This window comes from Solea solea, chromosome 2, assembly GCF_958295425.1.
Source record: "Solea solea chromosome 2, fSolSol10.1, whole genome shotgun sequence".
Taxonomy (NCBI): Eukaryota; Metazoa; Chordata; class Actinopteri; order Pleuronectiformes; family Soleidae; genus Solea; species Solea solea.
The window spans coordinates 22547706-22570559 of NC_081135.1; the positions used below are offsets into that span (position 1 = coordinate 22547706).

The following is a 22854-nucleotide window of genomic DNA, read 5'->3' on the forward strand; positions in this document are numbered from 1 at the left end:
TGATCTTCCTCCAGCTGAAACTGAAATAGATGCTGTCGCAGGAGCTGCTGTCTTGTTTGTTTTTATTGGCGTCACTGTTGTCTTTCCTTTGTTACCCGCATTTTAACCATGCAATTATATTCATAATTATTTATAATTGAGTAATGACTATTATTATACTATTTTGTCAGGAAATGCCTTCCAAAATCATACCTGACTAGGTCAAAGGAGGAGCTGTATCATCTGCAGACTCCAATCTAAAGATAGTTCATTTACAGTGAAATAAAACAGAAAACTGAAAACCCTAATGCTATAGAAGCTGGGACCAGTAGATGTGTGTGTGTGTGTGTGTGTGTGTGTGTGTGTATGTCTGCGTGCGTGTGTGTGTATTACAACAGAAAACAACAGAAAATAACAGGTATAAACAGTACAGATGAAGGTCAAAGCACAAGGCGGCAATAATTAAATCCTTTTTATTATCAAAGTGACTGCAGCTCATATTTGCTAGACCAGAGTTTAGACATCAAGGATTAGGGACCATAGGTGGACTAACTTTAAGAAGAAGGTGACCTGAGATTGTGATAGCCTTGAAAGAATCAGAAGTTATGTTCTAAATACTTAGCAAACAGGAAACAGAGTTGTAGACTTCACAAAGTGAGCAAGGCTGTATGAAGTGAAGTGATGGGTTATGAATGCAGAGCTGGTGATGAACCCCAGGGCTCCATGATACAGGAGGTCAAGGTGGACAGTGAAGCAACAAAAACAACCCTTTTCCAAGCCATGTAAATAACAAAAATCATATTTGACAAATAAAAAAAAGTTTTTAATTAATTAATCAAAATTCCAAGCACAAAGTATGACACTGTTGGAACACTGGTGTTCTAAGTTCTAAAATGCAGGTACACGTATCGCCTCAGGGGGGCAGGCTCAGACTCTAATACCTTCCCTCCAACGCAAGTAAACAACGAAGAAGAGGAGGAGGCCCTGACGTTAGCTGTAAATGGTGGGTATTGTAGTTTTTTATTATCTACCCTTAATGTACAAGTCGTACTAAGTGCTATCTGCTACACTACAGTTCCCATGTTGCCTTTCGTCTTTAACGCAAGGCGATAGTTTTGCCGAACGACAAATGAATTGAACGTTGAGCAGTTTCCTCTTTAGCTCCGCTTCTGAAAAGTAAGTGACACCTGTGATTAAAGAAAACAAGCGACTCGAGCTCAAACGTACTGTTACCGTGTTGTCGTCACAGTTGAGTTGTGTTTATTAACGTGCTTCTGTGGTCGCAAACAGTCTTGTGTTGAACTGTGTTGAAGTATGGCGAGTCGTAACATAACATAACATAACATAACATCAAACAGCTAGTGTGGACATAATGAAGTGTTAAAAACCATGGTAATTCAGTTCTTCTTAGTCAAAATGAACACCTCATCGTTGGATAACACCATCATGTTCACCCACTGTAGAGACAGTGGAATGTCCCAGATATGCAAACCGGTAGAACATCTGTAGTTATAAAGCTCATTGTGTAAATATTCTATATACTACGCATACTCACTGTCTCAATATTTAATTTGATTATACAGTATTTGTATATTCATAAACGTTTGAATGCATCTTTGTTGGGTTACCTTTACTTATGACTACTGTCCCTTCATGGGACTCATAAAGGACTATCTTATTTTATTCCATCAAATCATATCTTATAGTATCCTTCATATCCACAACTTTATTCATCACTGATGACTCTTTACTTTTTTGTCATCATATATATATATCTTTTTAAGTTCAAATGTAACCAAATTCTGAATATTAATAACACCAGGTTGAGATATCTACAATTCAATCCTGACTAGCAATAAGTTCAGGAGAACAGAAGATATCAAGAACTGGAATTAGTCAGAATTCAATTGTAGATATATCTAACTGTATTTGTGTTTAGGTGGAGATATCCACATTGTATTGTATTAAAGACATGTGTAATGACAACTCCATACCAGTAAAAGGAAAAAGTCATGTCATTCATTTCCACTGAAATTGTGACCTGACATAAGGTCTCTTAAGAATTGAAGTTAAAGATAAGGGACATTGTTGTTCAAACCTGATTGAGATTGGGGCATTGGGAATTAGCCAGATATCCAAAGATTATTAGAAAACACCATGAACCTTCTCTATGCTCTTCTTCTTTTTCTTCTGCCCAGCAGCTCCATCTTAACATCTTTTTCCTATATATATATATATATATATATATATATATATATATATATATATATATATAATCACTATCTCTCCTCTGCACATGACCAAACTATCTCAACCTCTCTTACTTTAATTCCAAACTGTTCAACCTGAGCTGTCCCTTAAATATGCACATTTTTAATTCTCTCCATCCTGGTCAGTCCCAATGAAAATCTCAGCATCTTCAGCTCTGCCACCTCCTGGCTTGTAGACAGTGGCACTGTCTACAAGCCAAACATCATCACTACCGTCTACTTTCCCTTTTACTTTTGCTGCTGTCTTTCTGTCACACATCACCTCTCACACCCTTCCTGCACTCTCGTGTGCACTGGTCATAGTTTTTATTTTACAGTTGCTTTAAATGTAATATTACTGACGTTTTATTGACCGTACAATTAATCAATTTTGTCACAAAAATATTTGATCACTTGTAAACCTTATCTGCTGGCTGATTGTTTTTAGACGCCAACACATCTTGTGTAAATTAATATCCTTGGAGGTTTTCTCTTCATACAAATCAAACAATTTTGAAGACATCAACTTGTCCATTATTCTATGATTCCGTTTCTCGCTTTATTTAAAGTTGATCAATGAAAGTCTATTAGAAAACAAACAAAGATTTGTGTCTTGATATGAGTGATTTATTTCTGGGGTGTTTTTGTATTTGATCATAATAAACTGAATGTCTTTGTTCTTTGGCTTGTCTGACAAAATAAGCTGTTTGAGCAGGTTACTACAGCACAGGAAGGTGGAGCTAATGAGTTGAAAGCCTGTTGTGTGATCAAAGATAATATTTCTATTGGTAACAATAAGTCTGTGTTCCTCATAATAGTATCGCTGAGATTTGTGTTTTGAATCAGACTCACTAAAACGATCATCTTTTTCTGTTCACAGCGCAGTCATGAGGAATCTTTGGTCCAGGTGTGGTGTTTTTGGGTCAGTGACTGCAGCCTTTGGCTCGGTGCTGTGGTCACAAAAATCCACCGACTCAGAGCCGGCTGCTCTGAGTTCCACCTCCGCTGACACAAATTCCAGCTCTTACAAACTGAAACTGGTCCAAGTCCTGTTCCGACATGGTGCTCGAACCCCGTTAAAGTCAATACCTGATGTGATAGAGGTAAGGCTCTTCTTTCATGTCTGTTTCATCAGCTTTGTTAAAAAATACATGTGGAATCGCTGCCTCATAATCTGTGTCTGTGAATAACAATTCATTTTTGGGGCACATCTGTCTCGTCAAAGGCCCAGTGGGTGCCGACGCTCTTGGAGCCTCCAACACACACGAACATCAACTATGTAGTGACAGACCTTCATGGTGGCCCCAGGCCCCCAGCTCCTATAGAAGACAGCTATCGGGCAAACACACTGACGGTAAGTAGGTAATATTTGCACTGTTAAATCCGCCGTATAAGAAAAGTGAAGATGGAACAAATTCAGTCAAACACGGAGACAAACACGCTCACATTCACACCTACGATCAGTTTAAAGTGTTAATGTAACAGGAGACAAAACCCACGCACGCACACAGGGAGAACATGTAAACTCCACACAGAAAGGCCCTCCGGTTGAACCTGGGATTCGAACTGACTGGGATTTCGACCTTGCTGTAAGGCAGCAGTTCACCGCTGTGTGACCGATGGCTCAATAGTCTTGCGTGATAAAATAAGTGAATCACTGTGCTTCCAATAAAGACTATTGTCCAGCCACTTGGCCTTTGTTACAGCAGATATGCAGACCTGTTGTAACAGGTGTAATGATTAATGAAGGTGTGATGTAGGTGTGACTGGAATCTGGTGTAATTTACTTGAACACTTGCTGGGAGTCATAGACAATGTTGTTTTCATCTGTGCTTTTCTTTTTTATGACAAGATAATATCTGTTAATAGATATTGATAGTGACAAGTGATTTATAGAGTCACAAAATGGGAACTGCTCCCTGTGGGTATAGAGAAAGCTGCACTTGTTTTCATTCATTGATTCAGATGGTTTTTTTTTCCTCCCTCTAGTGGACACTGATATTTACTACAACGACAGCATACAACATAGGACTCTTAACCAAGTTCATTCATTCACAATCTTTCTCTATGTAATTGCTCTGGATTGTCTATAGAACAGTCCAGTGAGATGGGGTCCGATACGCTGGTCACTGTGTCCATGTAGATGGACACCATTATTCGGGTTTCACATGCAAAATCCTACAGTATGCATTTCTGCCACACCTGTGCTATGTTCACTTCCTGTGAGTAAAACTTGATCCTGTTTGCTGCTTTTTACAGGGTGGCACATTTCCTGGTCAGCTAACCACACTGGGAATGCAGCAGTTGTATGAGCTGGGCAAGAGGCTAAGGACGAAATACATTGAGGAGATTCCCTTCCTCAGCTCCACTTTTATCCCAGCTGAGGTCTAGTAAGTGTTGTACATCATGATGGGAAGACAAAGAGTATGAGCATTTATCTGTACTGTACAGTGGCATTGGGTTTACAAGTGCAGCACAAAGGATATCAGCCTAAATGCTTTGCTATTTTGAAGTTGGCTGCCGTCCATGACCTCTTATTTTTCTTCATCTTTAGTGTGCGCTCCACTAACATTGTGAGGACCATTGAATCTGCCAAGTGTCTGGTAGCAGGGCTGTTTAAGCAAAAACAAAAAGGTAGTGTAGAAACCTCTACATGATGCATGATGTTATTTATTCTGGTCTATCTCACCTGTGTGTGTAATTCTCTGCTCTATTTGAAGGAATCGTTCATATAGAGACAACAGATGCAGAAAATGAAATTCTGTATCCAAACTATCACGGATGCCAGCTGCTCAAGATCCTTGGCAGGTACGCGGGGTAGATTTTCAGTTTCCAAGCTCACTGTCAAGGCCCAGACCATCTTCTGCATTCGCCCCACACAACTGGGATCGTGAATAATGTGTTGTGCAAAATTATGAGCAGAGTTGAGATGCCTCTGACAGGTTGTCATGGTGTATCTGTGTTCTGTGCAGACACCGCTGGGCAGAGTCGTCCACTCTGCCAGACATTGCAGCAGACCTGCAAAGCATCCAGGATGCACTGGGCATCCCTGCTCACCAGTCTATCAACTTCATCCTCATTAGGGACGACATCGTTGCCAGAGAGGTGACGCTGCCGCATCATGACTCATATGGCTTTCATTAGGTCTCAACACAAGCTATCAGAATACATACGAATATTATTAAGACTTAGCCTTCACTGCAGCTCTGCAAACTGCTCGTTCTGTAGAAATAAAATAAAGGTAATTGTTGATCTAATAGCAAAAATAAACAAGTGCCAGGGTTTCGTCATCAGGCATAATTGAAGACATTTTTTACTTTTACTTTACATTCAATACATGTAAAGCCACTTTTACGAAAAATCAATTTGTGGACTTGAACGTTGAATAATTTGGATAATAGCTGATTTTAGAGAAGTGATTTTCTTTTTACTCACAAGCCAAAGCTAAATACAGATGAATGCATCACATGTCTTAATACAGCCATATTCCCTTTAAACAGAAGATGAAGCAATAACAACATTTTAGTTTCAGCTTGACCCTTTTTCCTGTCCGTTTCCAACAATAGGCAGAATTGTGGTTTACAGTCATTAGAGACACAAATCTCTAATGTTGTGTCTTATTTGTGCACCTGAACAGGCCCATAATCTGCCCTGCCCACCAGAGCTGGACACATGGAGGAAGACAGTGGAAGAGAGAGCTGTCGATACAATATGTTATGTCTATGAACCCAGCAAGAGGTGAGTTTAAACACATGAGTGAGCACATGACGGACTTTTTGTAAACGTGTAGATGTTGAGGTTCAACAATAATTCAGAATCGACGTGGAAAAGGAGAGTTCATCAGTTCAGTTCAGGTCATCTTTAATTCCTATGCCTTGTTTTTGGCAGCGAGAACTTGCAGCTGTGTGTGGGACCACTGCTGCACATGATGTCAACCAACATGGAGGAGAAACTACAGGGCAACTCATCGGAGACAAACAGGTTGGACGCCTCAGGATGAACACACCCATTCTTGCACATACTCGGCTGTGATCAGTACACTCATTGTCCTTTATTCAAATCCTTTCTCAAACAGAAAGCTGTTCTTGTATTCTGCACACGACACAACTTTGGTTCCCTTTCTGATGGCTCTGGGGATTTTTGACATGAAATGGCCTCCGTACGCTGCTGATATCACCCTGGAGCTGCATCAGCACAGAAAGACCAATGAGGCCTTTGTTAAAGTGTCATACAATGACCAGGTAAGGGGTGAGAATAAGTCTACATTTTTAAGCTGTTGTGTCGTCTTCTTGCTTGTATGATTTACTTAATTTACTCTTGTCTTTCTTTAGGATCAACTTATTCCAGGTTGTAGTGGAGTCTACTGCCCCCTGCAGGAGTTCAAAAAGGCTGTTTCAGCATACTCGCTGAGTTTAGAAAACCACCAGTCCCTTTGTAACAGCACTGAGGGCTTAACCAAGCCCTGAACCCTCAACAGACCTTTACCAGTGACATTTAACACTGATACTTGCTTCATGTTCATTTAACATCTTCAGTTTTCACAGCATCCAGCCTCCATTTAGTTTTACCTCACTGTCAGACTACAATGGACAAGTTATACTGTAGCCATTTTCAGAGATCATGTAGTTAAAATCAAAGTCTACCTCTCCATATGAACACTGTAATAAAGTTTATAGCTTAGAGGAAATGTAACACAAAACACTGGTGAAGCACAACAGCACGATGCATAGATCATGCAGGAACAGATGCACTGATGAACTTGCAGCAGAGTATCCTTTTGTGTTTTGCTCTATGTCGAGATAAATGTGGCTCTAAAATATTGGCATGTGTAAATCAGTCAAGTTATTGATCACAAAAACATAAGACATTTGAATTTCATTGCTACCCCCATTAGATGGCAAATAGATGATTTAGATGAAGTTCTTTCCTATAATGGCTGGACTTGAACAAGTTTTACTAATGGTTCTTGAACATGGTTGTGTCCAGTTTTTCCTGTAATAAAGAAAATATCACCCATTAAAAAGGCATGACTTGATTTGTGACAACAGTTTTTTGCTAAGATGAATGGTTGTTTGAGCTCTTTTTGGAATTTGTTGACAAGAAAAATACAGAATTCTTCAGACGTCTTTCTCATCAGAGTTCAAAACATTGCTGCCGTTTAGTTTTACACGCAGTATTGAATACTGACGTTTGAACTACATGTCACCGTAAGAGGCTGCATCTAATTGGTGATGCAGTTAATTTGCCAGTTTAATTGAGCTCACAATCACATCTTGTATCCAGTCGTTTAATTCCTCAAGGGACTACAAAACATTTTATGTGCTGTATCTGGATTTTAAGATGCGCACAAAGCAGGTTGTACATTAGTGTGTGGACGGAATGTTTTGATAAGTAGAACAGGCAGAAATGGATATATTGAGCGACTTTCTTTTAGATTGCTGCCTTACAGAGACTTGCTGGGAATACAGTATATTTATGCATGAACACATGCCCATTACATAGACTGGAGTTCTACATTGTTAGAATTAATTATACCTCATTGTTGGGAGTTTGTAATGACCTGCTTCTTTCTAAGTATACGGTTGATGAGGCATAAATGAATACATTTGATCAATGTAGTTTTTTTTGGTTCAATTGTACCAGTCTATTTAACAACAGGTTAATAGAGTTGAAATCCGTCAAAGGTGTCCTCAAATAGCTCTCACTTAAGTACCTCCCGATAACATGCCAAAGTAGAAAATAGTGCATCTTGGGACAACTAGCTCTGGCTGAACATTGGTACTGTAAGTTGTTTTGACATTTAGAATGACGAGACATGAACTAGTCTGCATAATTGACTAGATGTGAATAGCCAAGAGCGACGTAGACACATGCACACATACACCACACTACATGGACAACATGTATATACCAAAACAATATCTTTTATTTGTAGTCCATCACCACAGCCCTGGTAGGCTATTCTGCACCAAAGCCAATGGAGAAACACATGACAAGCTTATACAATAGAGAAAAGAGAGGAAGTCAACTGGATGGTAAGCAGTACTTGTTTACATTTCTGCATGTCTCAGTGTGGACACCACACCTGCTTTACTAATTTTTTTACCAGATCTACCTAGTTCTAGTTCTATAATACCTGGCATACCTGCTGTGGCATTGGGCCACTCCTGTCCCATTCTGCTGACCATTGGGGGTTTATTGCTGTGGGAATGATTATTACCCAGAGTCAACAAGAGAGTCAAAACAAAACAGGAACACAACAGGAACAAGAAGAACACACAGTACATCTGGGTATTTGCAGTATTATTCACACTGGCGAAAGTCGAGTCCTGAAAGTTTTAGAGCACCACATCAACTATCATCCACAAGTTCAAATGGAGACAAGGTTATTATTGTGCTGCAAAGCTGCCAGGATCCTCACACATAATGTGTTGCTCTTAATGGTAAAAACGGAGAAAAAAGACGCTTTCTACAGACGGTCCATGTTTGTGCTTTTTTAATAATACTATTATCTTAATGAGGTCATAGTTTGGTTTGTTATACACTGGAGTTACAAAGGAAATTAAAATAGACTAAAATTCGAATAGCCCACCAATGGTAAACAGTACAGTATTTTAAGGGGGCATTCCTCCCCCAGTGAAAGTTGGGTAAGAGGAGTTGAGAGGTCACTGATAGAATGCCTATACATACAGACACATACATACATACCACACAAACATACAGTCTGTCAAACACTCGTACACATTCTCACACGTATATACTGTACAGAAACAGTCAAAACAATGGAGCGAGAGACAAGATGGAGTTCCACTAAAGTCTTCACAAAGCACAAATTCTTCTTATTCCGTTCTCTTGTTCCATACCACTTTGATGACAAATTTGTTTTTTAATTTTGAAAAAAAGTAGACATATACTGTAGCATCTCCACGCTGACTTTTAGTTAGGTTGATTCCTCTTTGATGATGAAGTCATCGTTATAGTCAGATAATCAAAAAACACAACAGTTTTGCAAATTTGATGCACAACAATCCCATACATTCTGAAGTTCATGAGTTCAAAATTCAATGTTCTTGTGGCAAAAGTACTCCAATCTGGGCCTGTCTGAGTCTCCATTGGAAAAGTTCCCACAGGACATTACTGCTGCGTATTATACTTCCTTTATTTGAGTCCATAAGAGTTTTCTGGACACTCAATAAATGCCATGACCTTTACTCCAACCTTGCATTTTGTCCAAGAACATTCTAGATACAAGGTTTTTTTTCTGTTAGATTAGAACATTCCAGGGCCCGGACTGAATCCCATGTCCATGTCACGGGGCCTCATCTGACCCCCCATCATCATTGTCTGCTGTGGGGGGCCACCCATGCCCTGCAGTGACATCATCATGTTAGGTGAACCACCAGGGCCTGGGTGGGCCATTTGTCTCCCCTGCATCATACCTCCCGGACCCCCAGGGGACATCATCCGGTGCTGGGGGCCCATCATGCCTTGACCCATGAATCCAGGTGGCCGCATTGTGTTGTGGCCAGGGTTACCCATTGGCATATCTTGAGGGCCCATTCCCCCACCAGGGCCCCCAGGCATCCCCCCCATCCCCTGCATGGACATTCCCATCCGTGGTGGTCCATCACCCATCATGCCCTGCATGGGGAAGCCAGAAGGGTGTGGAGGTTTTCCCCCCGGGTTATCTCCTCCACCTCGGGGGAAATAAGACAGAGTTTGGCTGGGCTTCTCTGATGGGATTATCCTGGACAGGTCAAACTCAGGTATGCCAGACGCTCCCGGCCGCATTACCTCATGAAGATCTGCATCACTGAATCCACCTTGCATGTTGTTGAACTCTGGCCCGCCTGGGGTATTGGGCTTGCACATACTCCCATCACCCCCTCCACCATGAGACATATTACCCATTCGTCCTCCCATAGGTCCTCCCTCTCCTTGGAAGCCCATGGGATGGCCAGGGAAACCTTGAGGACCAGGACCATTGTGTGGGGAGAAGGGACCTTGCTGGGAAGGGGACTGTGTTAGGGGGTATCCCTGGCCTCGATGAGGGTAACCCATGCGTCCTTGGGGCATCATTTGAGGGTTTGCCATACCAGGATCTTGAGGATTCTGTGGTATCATCATGCCATGGGGCATCATGCCTGGGCCCATATTAGGGGCATTTGGGGAGGGCATCTGTGGAGGCATGCCATGAGAGAGGGGCTGGGATCCCATTGGATTCATACCCAGAGGGCTGAGGGCAGGCATGGGTCCAGCATTTCCAGGTCCCATCATACGTGGATTGCCTTGGTGGTTCATTGCCATACCTGGATGGGAAACATCAAAACGAATTGATTATATATATTCTGTTAATGTCTTTTCAAAAGTTCATCAAAACAAAAGTGTATACACATGGAGTAATTAAGGTGAAACTGAAAATGGTGGAACTCAAACTTCAGATTTAACAACAAACAAAAAACATTTGTTACCATTATTGTTCGCTGAAGGCAGGTTAGGGGAGCGAGCTGGAGGCGAGTCATCATCAGAGCTGGCAACTGTCTTTATGGCATCATGGTAGAGTGGGGTGGAGCTGGGCATTGCAAACTTGGACATGCGTGACATCATGATGGAGAGAGGATTCTGGGATAGTGTTGGCTCAGGTGGTATGGTGTACGGACTGCCAGAGGGGACGTTGCCTGGGTGGGACATGGAGCCAGATGGAGCCCCTGATGAAGGAGGGGCTGAGGGAGGACCATTTCCCCCTGAATGATGAAATGATAAGAAAACTGCTAAGACAAGAATATTGTGAACTTTATTTAGTTAGAATATTCATTCTTTGTTTTGTTAGTAATAGTGATGTCACTTGTTATAGTCCAGTGACCATGTGAGGAAGCCACAGGACCACAACCCTTCATACAGAAGATGTGAGATGTGAGGACTGGTGTGACTTTTTTCAGTCTGTCATATTTTTGTTTTGTGGACTTGTTTTTTTTCTATTTCAAGAGATTAAAAATCTGAGTTTAATTTGAATATTTTTAAAGTAATATAAACAATCACTGACACCAAACTTCCTAAAACAATTAAATTAAACTCCAATATTTATATATTATTATAAGTTAAATAATGTTATGTGCAAATTTTAAATATTGAAAGAAGAACAGTAGCTGATAAGTTGACGATCACAGAAAAGGGAAGAACATACCTTGCTCCATATTTCCCATCATGTTTGGTGAGGTGATACTCAGGGGAGGCTTCCCCCCCTGAGATGGTACTCCTGGACTCTGCATGGGTGGTTTTGGTGAGGGGGCCCATCCGGGGGAGGGGTTAGGAAGAGAAGGAGACCTCATATGAACTGGAGAGGCACCTGCTGATCCCATCATGGAGTGGGGGGACTTCATTGGTGCTGAAGCTTGAGGAGCTGGAGGGGCATTTGGGCCAGTGGGACCAGTGAGCATGCCGGCCAGCTGGGATGGTGTCTGAGGTGACTTAAGGTTTCCCGAGGGAGAGCCCATCATCGGAGACTGCACTTGCCTCAGAGGTGGGGACTTGAGTGGGTTGACGCTGGGAGAGTTCCCCCCTCCTGCTTGGACATTCAGATCTGCTGGCTTGCGGCCCCTTTGACCTTGTGAAGGGGCACCAGCAGAAGGGAGGTGATTCATACGACCATTACCTCCTGTTGGTGTAGATCTGTGCTCTGGACCAAAGGCTTGGTCTGCATGTGGACCCCTCATTACTCCAGGACCCCCTGGGAAGGGCCGCCCAGGCCCCATAGGAAAGTCTCCAGGCTGTGTCTGCTCAGGGAAGACAGGACCCTGCATGGGCCTGCCTTGTGGACCCATGTTTTCCATTTGAGGTCCCACACCTCCCCTCATTCTCATCATCTCATCTGGACTCATATTCATTGGAGCATCTCTTAGTTTGGAAGGGTGCATATGCGGCCCAGGGCCAGGACCCATGCCAAACTCAGGCCCCATTTCCCTGCCCCCCATTCCCTGGAGCCTTGATGATGGACTCATAGGACCATCACCTGGCATTCTGGGAAACATACCCATTCCATTCCCGGGTTCCATTCCACCTCTTTGATGTCCCATCATCCTTTGCATATCCATCATCATCCCAGGAGGGAGGACCTTCTCTCCCCCCATCCCTTGATGAAACATTGCTTCTTGGACTGACTGAGGATTTGGGAAACGTTCACCACGACCCCCTGGACCAGCGAACATCCCCCCTGGTCCTCCAGGAAATCCTCGTGCATCCCCCATCCGGGGAGGCATGTCATCAGGCCAGCCCATTCCAGGCCTCGGGGGTCCCTCCATCTCAGGATTCATCATACCTGAGAAGCCAGGCATCCTCTGCATATGTGGTGGCATGCCTCTGGGGCCAGGGCCTGGGCCGGGGCCGGGGCCGGGGCCAGGGCCCATGCCCATGCGTTCTGGATAATGCTCTGGTGGACCACCGGGTCCCCCCCACATCTCTCCTGGACCCATCTGGTAGGGAGGTGGTGGCCCACGCATCATGCCGCGTGGCCCATGGGGATGCATCATCATGTCTGGTGGCAGTGGCCGGTGTTGCATTTCTTGTTTCTTCCTTTTCTCTTCATAAAATTCCTGTTGCAACTTCAACCAAGCCACCTGTTCGGGGGTCATCTGATCTCCTTCTCCACAGACCCCTGGACCACCCATATGTGGGCCCATTTCATCTTGTGGAAATGGTGGCATGTCTCTGGGACCATGTGGTGGGCCAAAAGGCGGACCCTGTGGACGAGGACCTCCTGGCCCACCTGGCGGCCTGAGGCTCTGTGATTGTGCCATCATGGCCTGTAGGGGGCCCTGCTCAGACCTCCGGGGTGCACCATCCGGTCCTCCATCATGCGGTCCTCCATGGGGCTGTGGGGGTCCAGTTTGGGGGGCATCACGGTCATCAGGAAAAAGCATGCGTTGGATATCTCTCAAGGTCTGCAGGGAGCGCTGCCGATGCTCCAACTGTTCTTGGGATAAACCCTCTGTGTTAGCCTCCATGTTCAAAAGCTCTTGTGCCAGCTGCTGCTGTTGCTGTTGCTGCTGGGGTGTCAGACCTGGTCCACCTGAGCCACCACCCTGCCCTCCTTCACCTGTTGTTGGAGGGTTGAGGCCTGCCTCGGGTTGGGTTACAGGGGCCTGGTCAACTGGAGCTGAATTGTTACTTGGGCTACTGCCAGGAAGATTCTTGGATTCCATGCCTGCAGCAGATGACCCTTCCTGTGGAAGAACACCAGATTGGCTCCCTTGGTTTGAAGACTGGGATGGGGCTGGCTCTGCCATGCCAGGTAAGGATGGTTTGGATCCAGGCTGGTGGCTCGGATCTTGGGCAAGGGATGGGGGCTGCTGAGGAGGCTTAGAGTCATTTCGGAGAGTGCTTGCTGCATTGTTCTTTAAAAAAGGACAGAAACCACATTAAATCATAATATACAAATACCCACAGTCATGTGGATGAATGTGCATAATGTACATAATAAAAAAAAAGCATATCTGTGTCTTTACCAAGAGGAGATGAGCTTTGTCCTTGCTGTTGGAGATGTTTTTCATGTGGAAGGCAATGATATTTTCTGTGTGGCCAGTTAGAACTGAATCGGCTGCCCTGAGGACAAGAAGGCAGACATTCAGATACCAGTCATCAGATACAATAAGTGTGTGCATATACAAGTGTGCATACAGTGGGCTGAATGAAAGAGTGGTAGATGGAACCATGAAGGTAATCCCAAGGTCAACTGACGAAGCAATCACACAAATACACCTTCCCCAACCATCCACATATTTGCTCCCTTATTCCTGAAAGAGAATGTTAATCTAAGCTAAATGTATGCAACCTCTTGAGGCTTGTGCTGAGACACAAAAATCTTTGTAGGCTGTTTTTGGTAAAAGTTGGGACTAGTGCAGTACACTTACATTTACAGACAATAAAAACCACAGATAGGGAGTCTGAGTGTGTTTTCTTTTATGTAAAAACATTAACTAAACTCTAACTGTATTAGGTAATCTTTCACCAGAACTGATGCTGTCTTTACCTGAAATGCAGCAAGACCTGTATTAACTTTCCTGCTTAGCTTATAGACTGTGGTCAGAAATCGCAGGGGAGAAATTTCCTCTGGGACAGAATCTGTAGCTGCTTTGATTTGACACTCTTACTTTTACAAGCAGGTGAAGAACATATAGACACTCAGCACTTAGAGTGTGGACATTTATTTCTTCCAACATGCATATAACATTTCACATCAATACCTTATTTGTTTCATCCTTCATAAACACACAGACTGAGTGTACTTCAAGTGTTAAATGTCCATTGTACTTGGCACAAGTTGGCAAAATTGTACATTGTTTGGTTGCACTGTTCAGTAACAGCAGTAAAAACTAAATTGTTGAAAATCGTGTCGTAGAAAATTGTGATCAAATTGTGATTGTGTGAGTTTACTGTAAAAAATGTTTTGCTATATCGCCCACCCCTAGTATACAGTATAAACTACCCATGCAGGATTTAGATATGCAATTATGGCTTGAGTTACAAATAGAAGGATGACAACGGTCTCAAACGACACAAAAGGAAACTCAGGTTACTTACTTGTTTGCCATCTCTGTGGAGAAGACGTAAACAAGTTTTGTGCCTGGTTTCTGGCCGCTGGCTGGTTCTGTTGTGGAGCCCTGGCCTCCCAGTGTATTGTGAGAAGGTGTCGAGGAGCGACTGAGTCCGGCATTGGAGGTAGAATGTGTGACTGAGTCTTGGGGCTTCACGTCGCTGGAGTTACAGTCTAAAGGAACACAACAGGAAAACCATAAATGTAGTATCAGGAGAAGCTTATTGGCAATACAGTGGTGGGACACTTAAGGGGCTGTCAGGAGTCAAGTTGATCAGAAGAGGAAGTGCTAAACATGGTTGGATGCACACTTACTGAAGAATCCTTTGTCATCTTCATCACTCTCTCCCCCAGAGCACCAGTCAGCCCCACTGTACGGCTGCCTTCTCTCTGCCACACACATCCTCTTCACCCTGCTACTGTCTGTACGCACACACACACACACACACACACACACACACACACACACACACACACACACACACACAAACACCATGATTCATGAGTTTTGTTTGTTGTACCATTTATCCAACTGTTGCTTTCTCTGGGCAACTTGCATTGTATATGCAATAGATATACACACATAAATATGTGCTGCACATTTTTAAAATATGCACAATATAGGAATACAAACAACATCTCTGTGCAAAATCTGTGCCTCCTCTCCATGTAATCAGGGCTGAATACATTTGATAAACTGCCTCAGTAATAATTACAACACAAACATTACTGACTATAACAGCACAACATTGTTGAAGCACCACAGCTCTTTTCTCTACATGAAGCCTTTTAAGGCATTTCATTACAAACAGAACAAGGTTCAGTAACAAAGCATGAAAGCACAGCTTCTAATTTCTCTCCCAACGCTGTCATAAAAGGTTGTGTATCTTGGCATCTCACCCACCTACCATAGTTCAACTTTTTATCATTGTGAGAATAGTCTCATATTTAAATGTAGCATTTATGTCCCCAGCTACCATTTCAACATCAGATTAGTCTGACAATTTTTAAATACTTTGGCTTGTACCTTTTTCTTCACTTGTGGGTGTGCCGCTCTCTGGCTGTTCAAACGACTCCACTGAGGTGCTTCTCTCCCTTTTGACCTTAACCTTGGAGCTTGGGCCAGAGGTCAGACCCTGTCCATTCTTTAGCCCCATACCCCCTGCCACATTCTGAGCCCCTTTATTGCCCAGGTTCTTGGGATCACAGGGTGAGGACTGTGATTGGCTGCCAGTGCTCCCTGGTTTCCCCTGATTGGGCATTTTAGAGTCCATCTGGGCGGCAGTAGAGGGGGACATGACAGTAGGTGATCGTACCATGGCCTCCGTCTTAGGTTTAGGGCTGTAAGACAAAATAGAAAAACAACAGGAAATTTAATACTTCAAATATTGCAAACATGAATAAAATAAATGTTCTGCTTTATTTAGCTGATGTTTTATTTATAGTCCATTTAAACTTTTTAAGCCTCTAAACAAAATGTGTGCTTAAAAAAGACTGTGCATACTTCTAAAAAAAATGTTTTGTCTTTTTATATTTTCTGCCATTCTTTCAATTTATAAAACACACACAATAAGGGGGAAATGGGGCATATCGAGCGAGAAGCCTGGGGCTCGAAGTTAGGTTACCCAGTAATAATGTTCTGGAATTGGGGACAAACCAGACAAGGGGAGGGGGGTACATACTCAGGCAGTTGGCCATCCATGAAGTCTGATATCCCCCAGCTCCCCACAATAACATGTACCCTTGTTACCCAGAGTGGCACCAAGGAGAAGGACAGGGAGTGGACCAAAAGTAAAACCCTTGTTCTTTTCTTGTTTTTTCTTTGTAACCATTACACTGGGAATTCAGTGGACACAGTTAAAGCTGAACAAACAAGACTGTTGAGAGACAGGCCATCTACAAATTACTGTTGCTTACTAGTTATGAGAGCAGTTCAGGCAAGCAGGACACATCCAACTGGCAGAGAATTCCCTCACCACACCCTAATCTCTTTCTCTGTCTGTCAGTCTCTCTCGCTCATACATAAACACACACTTGTAGCATGAAGAAAACGCCAACATGTTCAGAAAGCACAGCCGCAGCCTAGCACACTGATACAAACTAGAAGGAAAAAGGGCAAAGCCAGAATTTTTTTAAATCCACACAGCTGTTCCCTGAGTCAGCAAAGATCACTTTCAAGCATAGTGGACTCCCCAACCTTAGAACAACTCTGGATCATTCAGGTAAAATAATGGAGCAGGGAAGCTGATCTTAGATACGCATTTACACCCAAACAAGCATAAGAACAATGTGACTTAAACAGGTTTACGTCCATTTAGTCACATCATAGAGACAAACCATGTACACACACTCTGTAAGCACTTGCCATTGCTGTATGATACCTTTGTGGCTGACAAGTAGATCTGAGCTTCATTCCTTTGTGTGCGTAGAGAAAATTTCCCTGAGTTTCCTCTACATAGTCAGATTTTTACCCACAATAAATCCTGCTTGTGAGGTAATGTAAAGCCCTCTGCCAATGAGCAAACTACTGGCCTTAGAAATGGTAGCTCACTATATCTTAATCATTAGATAAGTAAACTTTCTTCAGAGGGACAAATAAAATATGACAGAGGAAAAATGCTGTATAAGGTCCATAGTTGGAGTTGTGTGTGAACTTGTTACTGATCAGCTTTTTCAAAATTTGAAACTCAGCACATTACACACCTTGCAACTGGTACGATATGAGTTTGCAAAATACCAAACATTGGAATGAAGAATGCACTTATAACTTAACAAACATTCATATCAGCAAAAAAAAGATGACTTGACTTTATTGTGCTGAACTGAAGCAGAACATGTATTTGCGTGGTCTTACAGTACAATGCAAACGTTTCAGGTCACCACCAGCTTTGTGGTTTTTGTGTCTGTCATATCCTGTGAATATTGGCATTTGGATTTAAATGATGCGAGTAAAGGTAGGTCTGATATGAGCAAGCTGTTCATAAATGTAACAACAAAATAGTAGGATAATCACAGGTTTTTACCGGTAACATTAATTATTAGGCTTCCACTCCAGGTTTGAGAGAGCGAGGGTCGTGTACTGGATAGTGTTTATTTTAAAACTGCACACATATTTATCATATCTTATCAAAGTGTTCCGATGATCATTATAGCATTGTTAAAACAACAACTCTAATGGTGGCCTTAGACTTTTGCAGAGTACTATATATGAGCAAGACCTGAGCCTGTACTGCAAATAGGACAATTTGTGGTTATCAAGGTAACTTCCAGTGCAACTCTGGGTTTTTATAGCTACAATGATGTTTGCTTGACTGTAGCACAAAATGCCGTGGTATCATGCTAAACACCTAGCCCACTTTAAAGCAAGTTAATGTCAGTAGATCAGAATAAAACTTGTCACTAAGAGCAATAGATCCATAATATAACAGAGTTACTATGTGTGCAAAGCTTCTAACAAGTAATAAAAACACAACTATTATATCCTTATTATATTTTAACAATCAATTTTACAACACAAGGAGACTGAAGACAGATGGAAAACAAAACAAAACCCCTGATGTGTTTTATAATAAAAATGATGTGCACACTGTGTCCCATGATTATAAATGATCATTTCAGTGAGACTGACCTCAGACATTGACTGCTTCTCTTCTCCCCATTCAGCAGCATTACTTATTTTAATGTGCTACCTTGTTCATCAGATAAAAGCAAAAACCCTAATTCCTGTTATTCAATAAGTTTGAACCATTTAATCTACTTGAATGTCACTTGTTTTTCTGTTTACTTGTAGGTTTTTCCTCATACCATATTTAGTGTTTTATTCTTAGTTGTTCTGATTATGTCTCGTGTAATTAAGAACTCCAACTCCACCAAAAACACCAAAAACACCAGGGCTAATCTCAGAGTTACAAAAATGAGTTGATCACCAGCCTTATAAATAAAAGGATGGCAAGTGTCAGGCTTACTGAAGCCAGATAACTAAAAACATATCCTTGTACTACAGGGCCCTGATTATATCTATTTATTCTTTCTTGAACAAATGATTAAGCATGTGTATTTCTCCATTCTCACTATTCCCAACAAAGTCTATTAATATGTTAAAGATGGGAAACGATGCAACTAATCAACCGTTAATAGAACAATGAAGGGCAAATTGTTGATAATGATGTTGTAAGAATTATCTGCAGATGCAGAATTACATTTATTTGAGCTGCTTTCAGACATAAGTTGACCTCGGGCAATGTTTCTTAAATTGTTCAAAGGAGCTCTGTGTGAAATCGCAAATGTCCACAAAAGTCACTCCAAATGTCTCCTGCCAGTGGACTTCAGATTCCAGATAATGTCCGAGTGAGCCCTCAAGAGACAGCAGAAAAAGGTCCGGATAATTCATAGTAAGCAGGTGGCGATTGTCCTTTCTGCTCTGTGCTCAAATCAGGCACCACCCCTAGTCTGGATGCTTTGACTCAAACAACAATCTCCAGAATATGTTTGGACCCAATTTTCCAGTCATTTAAGTCAAGTTAACGTCTGAAAACTGCTGTGGTGTGCAGTAAAAATGCTGTGCCTCTGTCTGCTCATACAGTCTTGATTAAATGCACAATATTAATCATTCTATTAACATTCAGATCAGTCACACAGATACACAAACACACAAGTTATTCACTACCATCCCACATCCCTCTGTGTAACTGTATCAGACCTGCATGCTTTCAACTCACCTCTGTGTGTTGGTGGACGGGGAATTCTTTAGCCTATTGGGGTGCATTGATGGGGGTCCCAGGACTACAGAACAGGGTGGAGTGATCAGCTGGTGAGGACTGCCTGTGTGCGTGAGCGGTGCTTTGGCGCGCACGTTCCTTGAGCCAGGAACAGGATTCCCGATGTTCGAAAGGCTTCCCCGACTGTCCTTTGCCTCTTCTCGCTCTTTCTTTCCTCTCTCCTTCTTATTGAAATGTGTCGCTGCTGTACCTGCCGCCGCTGGCCTCTCCTCTTGGACCTCCAACATTCTCTCTATGTCCTTGTCTGTGTGGATGTGTGTGTGGATGCGTGTGTGGATGCGTGTGTGTATTTATGTGTGTGTGTGTGTGTGAGAGTGTGAGTGAGTGAGTGAAAAAGTGTGTAAAAACAACAATAGTCCAGGCGTCTGTTCTAGTTCGGGGTGTATTTATGAAACTCCCCCCAAGGGGGCTTTCATCGGCCCTTGGGCACACTGTTGAGAGAAAGAGAAAAAAGAAAGTTAAGAAAAGCACAAGCTTACAAACTACCAGTGTAAGCTTGAAACGTGGCACAGCAAATAGAGCCTAGCCATTGTTTATGTAAATGGTAAAACCTGTTTCCTGCAGTGACCAAAAGTCTTAGGCCACCATTATGTCTCTATCAAATTATTGGAACACGTTAAGAAAATATTGCAAACATGAATGAAGTTTCTATACATTAAAGTGTCAAATATTTAGTGCTTGGCTCTCCTAAACCTGGAGTGGAATCCTAATTCATTTTACTGGTAAAACCTGTGTCAGATGAAGTCAGCTTGCTGACATACAAGAAATTTCAACTTTCAGTCGCAATCCAAATGCCCAATTCCAGTGCCCCAGGGATTTTACATAGTACTGTATGTTGAGAAAACCACCTGTGCTTATAGGTTTTCACAGTAAAACTCTTGTGTGGCATAATCACCATCTACACTGTTCTGTGTGCCTGGTATTACAAGTGTACTGAACAAACATACTGGGTAAACACACCAAGAATGCAGAGCTGCCAGTTTGCAACCCTTTTCATCCCTCCACTGAATCCTTAATGAAGCAGGAGCATTAGAACTGGCCAAGAATAGTTCATAATATGAGGTACGCCATATCATTATGTTGTTAATTAAATTACACACAAAAAAGCAATAACATGTGTATAATTCTGACTAAAAATAGAATCACCATTACATACTATGTCCACCAGAGAGCAATGACAAGTGCATTTCACAAATGCAAATTGTTAGTAAAACTCTTTAAAGATTAAAAATATGGTATCTCATTAATGTTTTTGATGGCCATAACCATTAACACTACTGAATGTTGAACTTCTCACATATCAAAGCTGGTATTGGCTAAACAAGTAGCAGTCAGGTTAGGCCCAGAGCATAGTCTTAGACGGTTAAACATTTTGGGTGGGGTATCAAGTTAAAGGCACAAATACCAGCAGTGGACTCTATGTGTAGGAAACAGTGAAGGGTGGTGGTGCCAGTAGGACTGCAATTATTGTGATCCAACAAACGTGTGTTTCTTTCTGTGTGTGCATTTTGGTAAGCGAGCAAGAGAATTGCATGAGAATCCTGTTGGAGAGAGAGTGGCCTAGTCAGTCAGATTACATTGTCATCCTGAAAATATTTAGGAGCTCTTCCAAAACACTCAACATTGTAACTGGCTCCAGAGTTCCCCTGGGGAGAGGGGGTGGAGAGTTTTGGGGGAAGTGGGGGTGGGCTGTCACTGGGAACCACACAAATGCAGCAACTCCTGCTACAGCAGCAACACTCTCGTCTCGTGCTGGTCTACGGGAGAAGTGATTTACAACTTTCAGGGACACAGATTACTACTGCTCACAAGCAGGGGCTGGCTGGCTTCTATACAATAAGAGGAGGCAAAGAACACACGAGGCTCACATATCCAAATGACACCAATTAGGCTAACCTTTAAATACTAAAACATACAGTGTGGCATATCTCTAGAGGCTGTGGTGGGTTGATTATTGATTACACAAGCAGTAAGCAATCAGAAGAAATAAAGAGAAATGTTTCCATTTTGTGACAGGACTAGGCAAAGAAACACAATGGGTCATTTTGCAGCAATAATATACAGCACACAGATAGAACTCCATCTCAAACTACAGCTCTGATAGTTTTAGTGTGACATTATGTTCTTCTGTTTCTGGTGGTAGGGTTTTTGGAGGGAAGAGACAAAATGGGGTCAAAAATACAGACTGCATGCATTTGCTTGCTATTGACAGTTATTTTTTCATCAAAGCACTGAACAGGCTTGTCGAAGACAGTGAAGACCCTCCAAAGAGTTGCTCTGAACAAAAACACCAACAACATGCAGGTAGAAAATGGGCAGTTTGGACAAAATTCAAAACTGTTTTCAAGATATTTGAGCAGAAGAGATGCCGTAGATGAGCAGTGAAAGTGCCACAGTAACATAGTACCGTATTTCATTATCATCAGGATTCCCACAACATTCTCAGTGGCAGATTCAAGGGCTGTTTACAAGGAATTTCCAGGCCAGTTTTCTCACAAAGATACATTGATCCAGTATTATGTGCTATGACCTAGTGTGGTCAGTTGTCTTTTCAAACTGCTTAGCAAAACAATTGTGTTCTTAAGCAATAGACACAATGTTTATGAGTTGGAGACATGAGAGGCATAGGGAGATAAATGCAAACTGGCATTTAGTCTATTTGTTTTGTAAATAACCTCAAATTAACATGTTTAGGGATTTAAAGAACTAAAAAAAGATTAATTTTAAGGGAGCTTTTGTCTAAATTGACTTAATACAAAACCATTTATTTTAAAGATGATCAGATAGCGCTTCACCATATGCATGCACACATCGTATTAACATGCGTCTCCGGTATCCACGTCTAGATCCGATTGCCATTCGATCATCCTTACGTCACCGCCCCCCTCTTCTTCTGTAAAGGTTTCCAGCAGCAGACTACAGCGTCACATCCTGTGTGTCGCCATGTCAACATTTTAATGCCAGGTGTAAAGGGGTCTTTGTTTGGAGTGTAGTGATTATGCTCGCATGGGGCATCTACAGTAGGTGGATCCTTGACTAAAATGAGCAGCATGGCAGACAAATGTCCAGACATACAAATAGACGCCTTTTTAAAACAAAAACGTCCTTTGCACAATGTCAAAAAACAGCCTCCTCTCTTATTTAGCCCAAACTAGCATGCACATCTTCAAGCGGTGCATTGTGAACCTAAGCTCCAATCATTCATAAATGCATGTGCATGTGTACGCATAGATACTAACAGCAGGACCTGTCAATCACC

General features: G+C 42.3%; 2 protein-coding genes across 5 annotated transcripts in view; one reads left to right on the plus strand and one right to left on the minus strand.

Moving 5' to 3' along the window:
* The first annotated feature begins 1017 nt into the window (after nt 1–1017).
* acp6 (acid phosphatase 6, lysophosphatidic) lies at nt 1018–7263 on the plus strand. The gene is made up of 11 exons (XM_058612992.1): nt 1018–1155; nt 3109–3331; nt 3454–3582; nt 4488–4618; nt 4783–4862; nt 4949–5036; nt 5201–5333; nt 5866–5966; nt 6117–6209; nt 6304–6469; nt 6560–7263. Exons 2-11 carry the CDS (start codon nt 3116–3118, stop codon nt 6692–6694), a joined length of 1272 nt encoding a protein of 423 aa, XP_058468975.1. The 5' UTR covers nt 1018–1155; nt 3109–3115; the 3' UTR covers nt 6695–7263.
* An 869-nt stretch (nt 7264–8132) lies between these two features.
* Nucleotides 8133–22854, minus strand: part of bcl9 (BCL9 transcription coactivator) — a 28679-nt gene continuing 13957 nt past the window's right edge. For all 4 annotated transcript variants that reach the window (XM_058612950.1, XM_058612959.1, XM_058612969.1 and 1 more), the window contains 8 exons: nt 19536–20026; nt 15845–16158; nt 15133–15240; nt 14805–14991; nt 13730–13826; nt 11413–13618; nt 10700–10972; nt 8133–10537 (listed from right to left, as the gene is read on the minus strand). In XM_058612950.1, coding sequence (XP_058468933.1) covers nt 9498–10537; nt 10700–10972; nt 11413–13618; nt 13730–13826; nt 14805–14991; nt 15133–15240; nt 15845–16158; nt 19536–19822 — 4512 coding nt within the window. In that variant the 5' untranslated portion in view covers nt 19823–20026 and the 3' untranslated portion in view covers nt 8133–9497. The remainder of the gene's footprint in view (nt 10538–10699; nt 10973–11412; nt 13619–13729; nt 13827–14804; nt 14992–15132; nt 15241–15844; nt 16159–19535; nt 20027–22854) is intronic.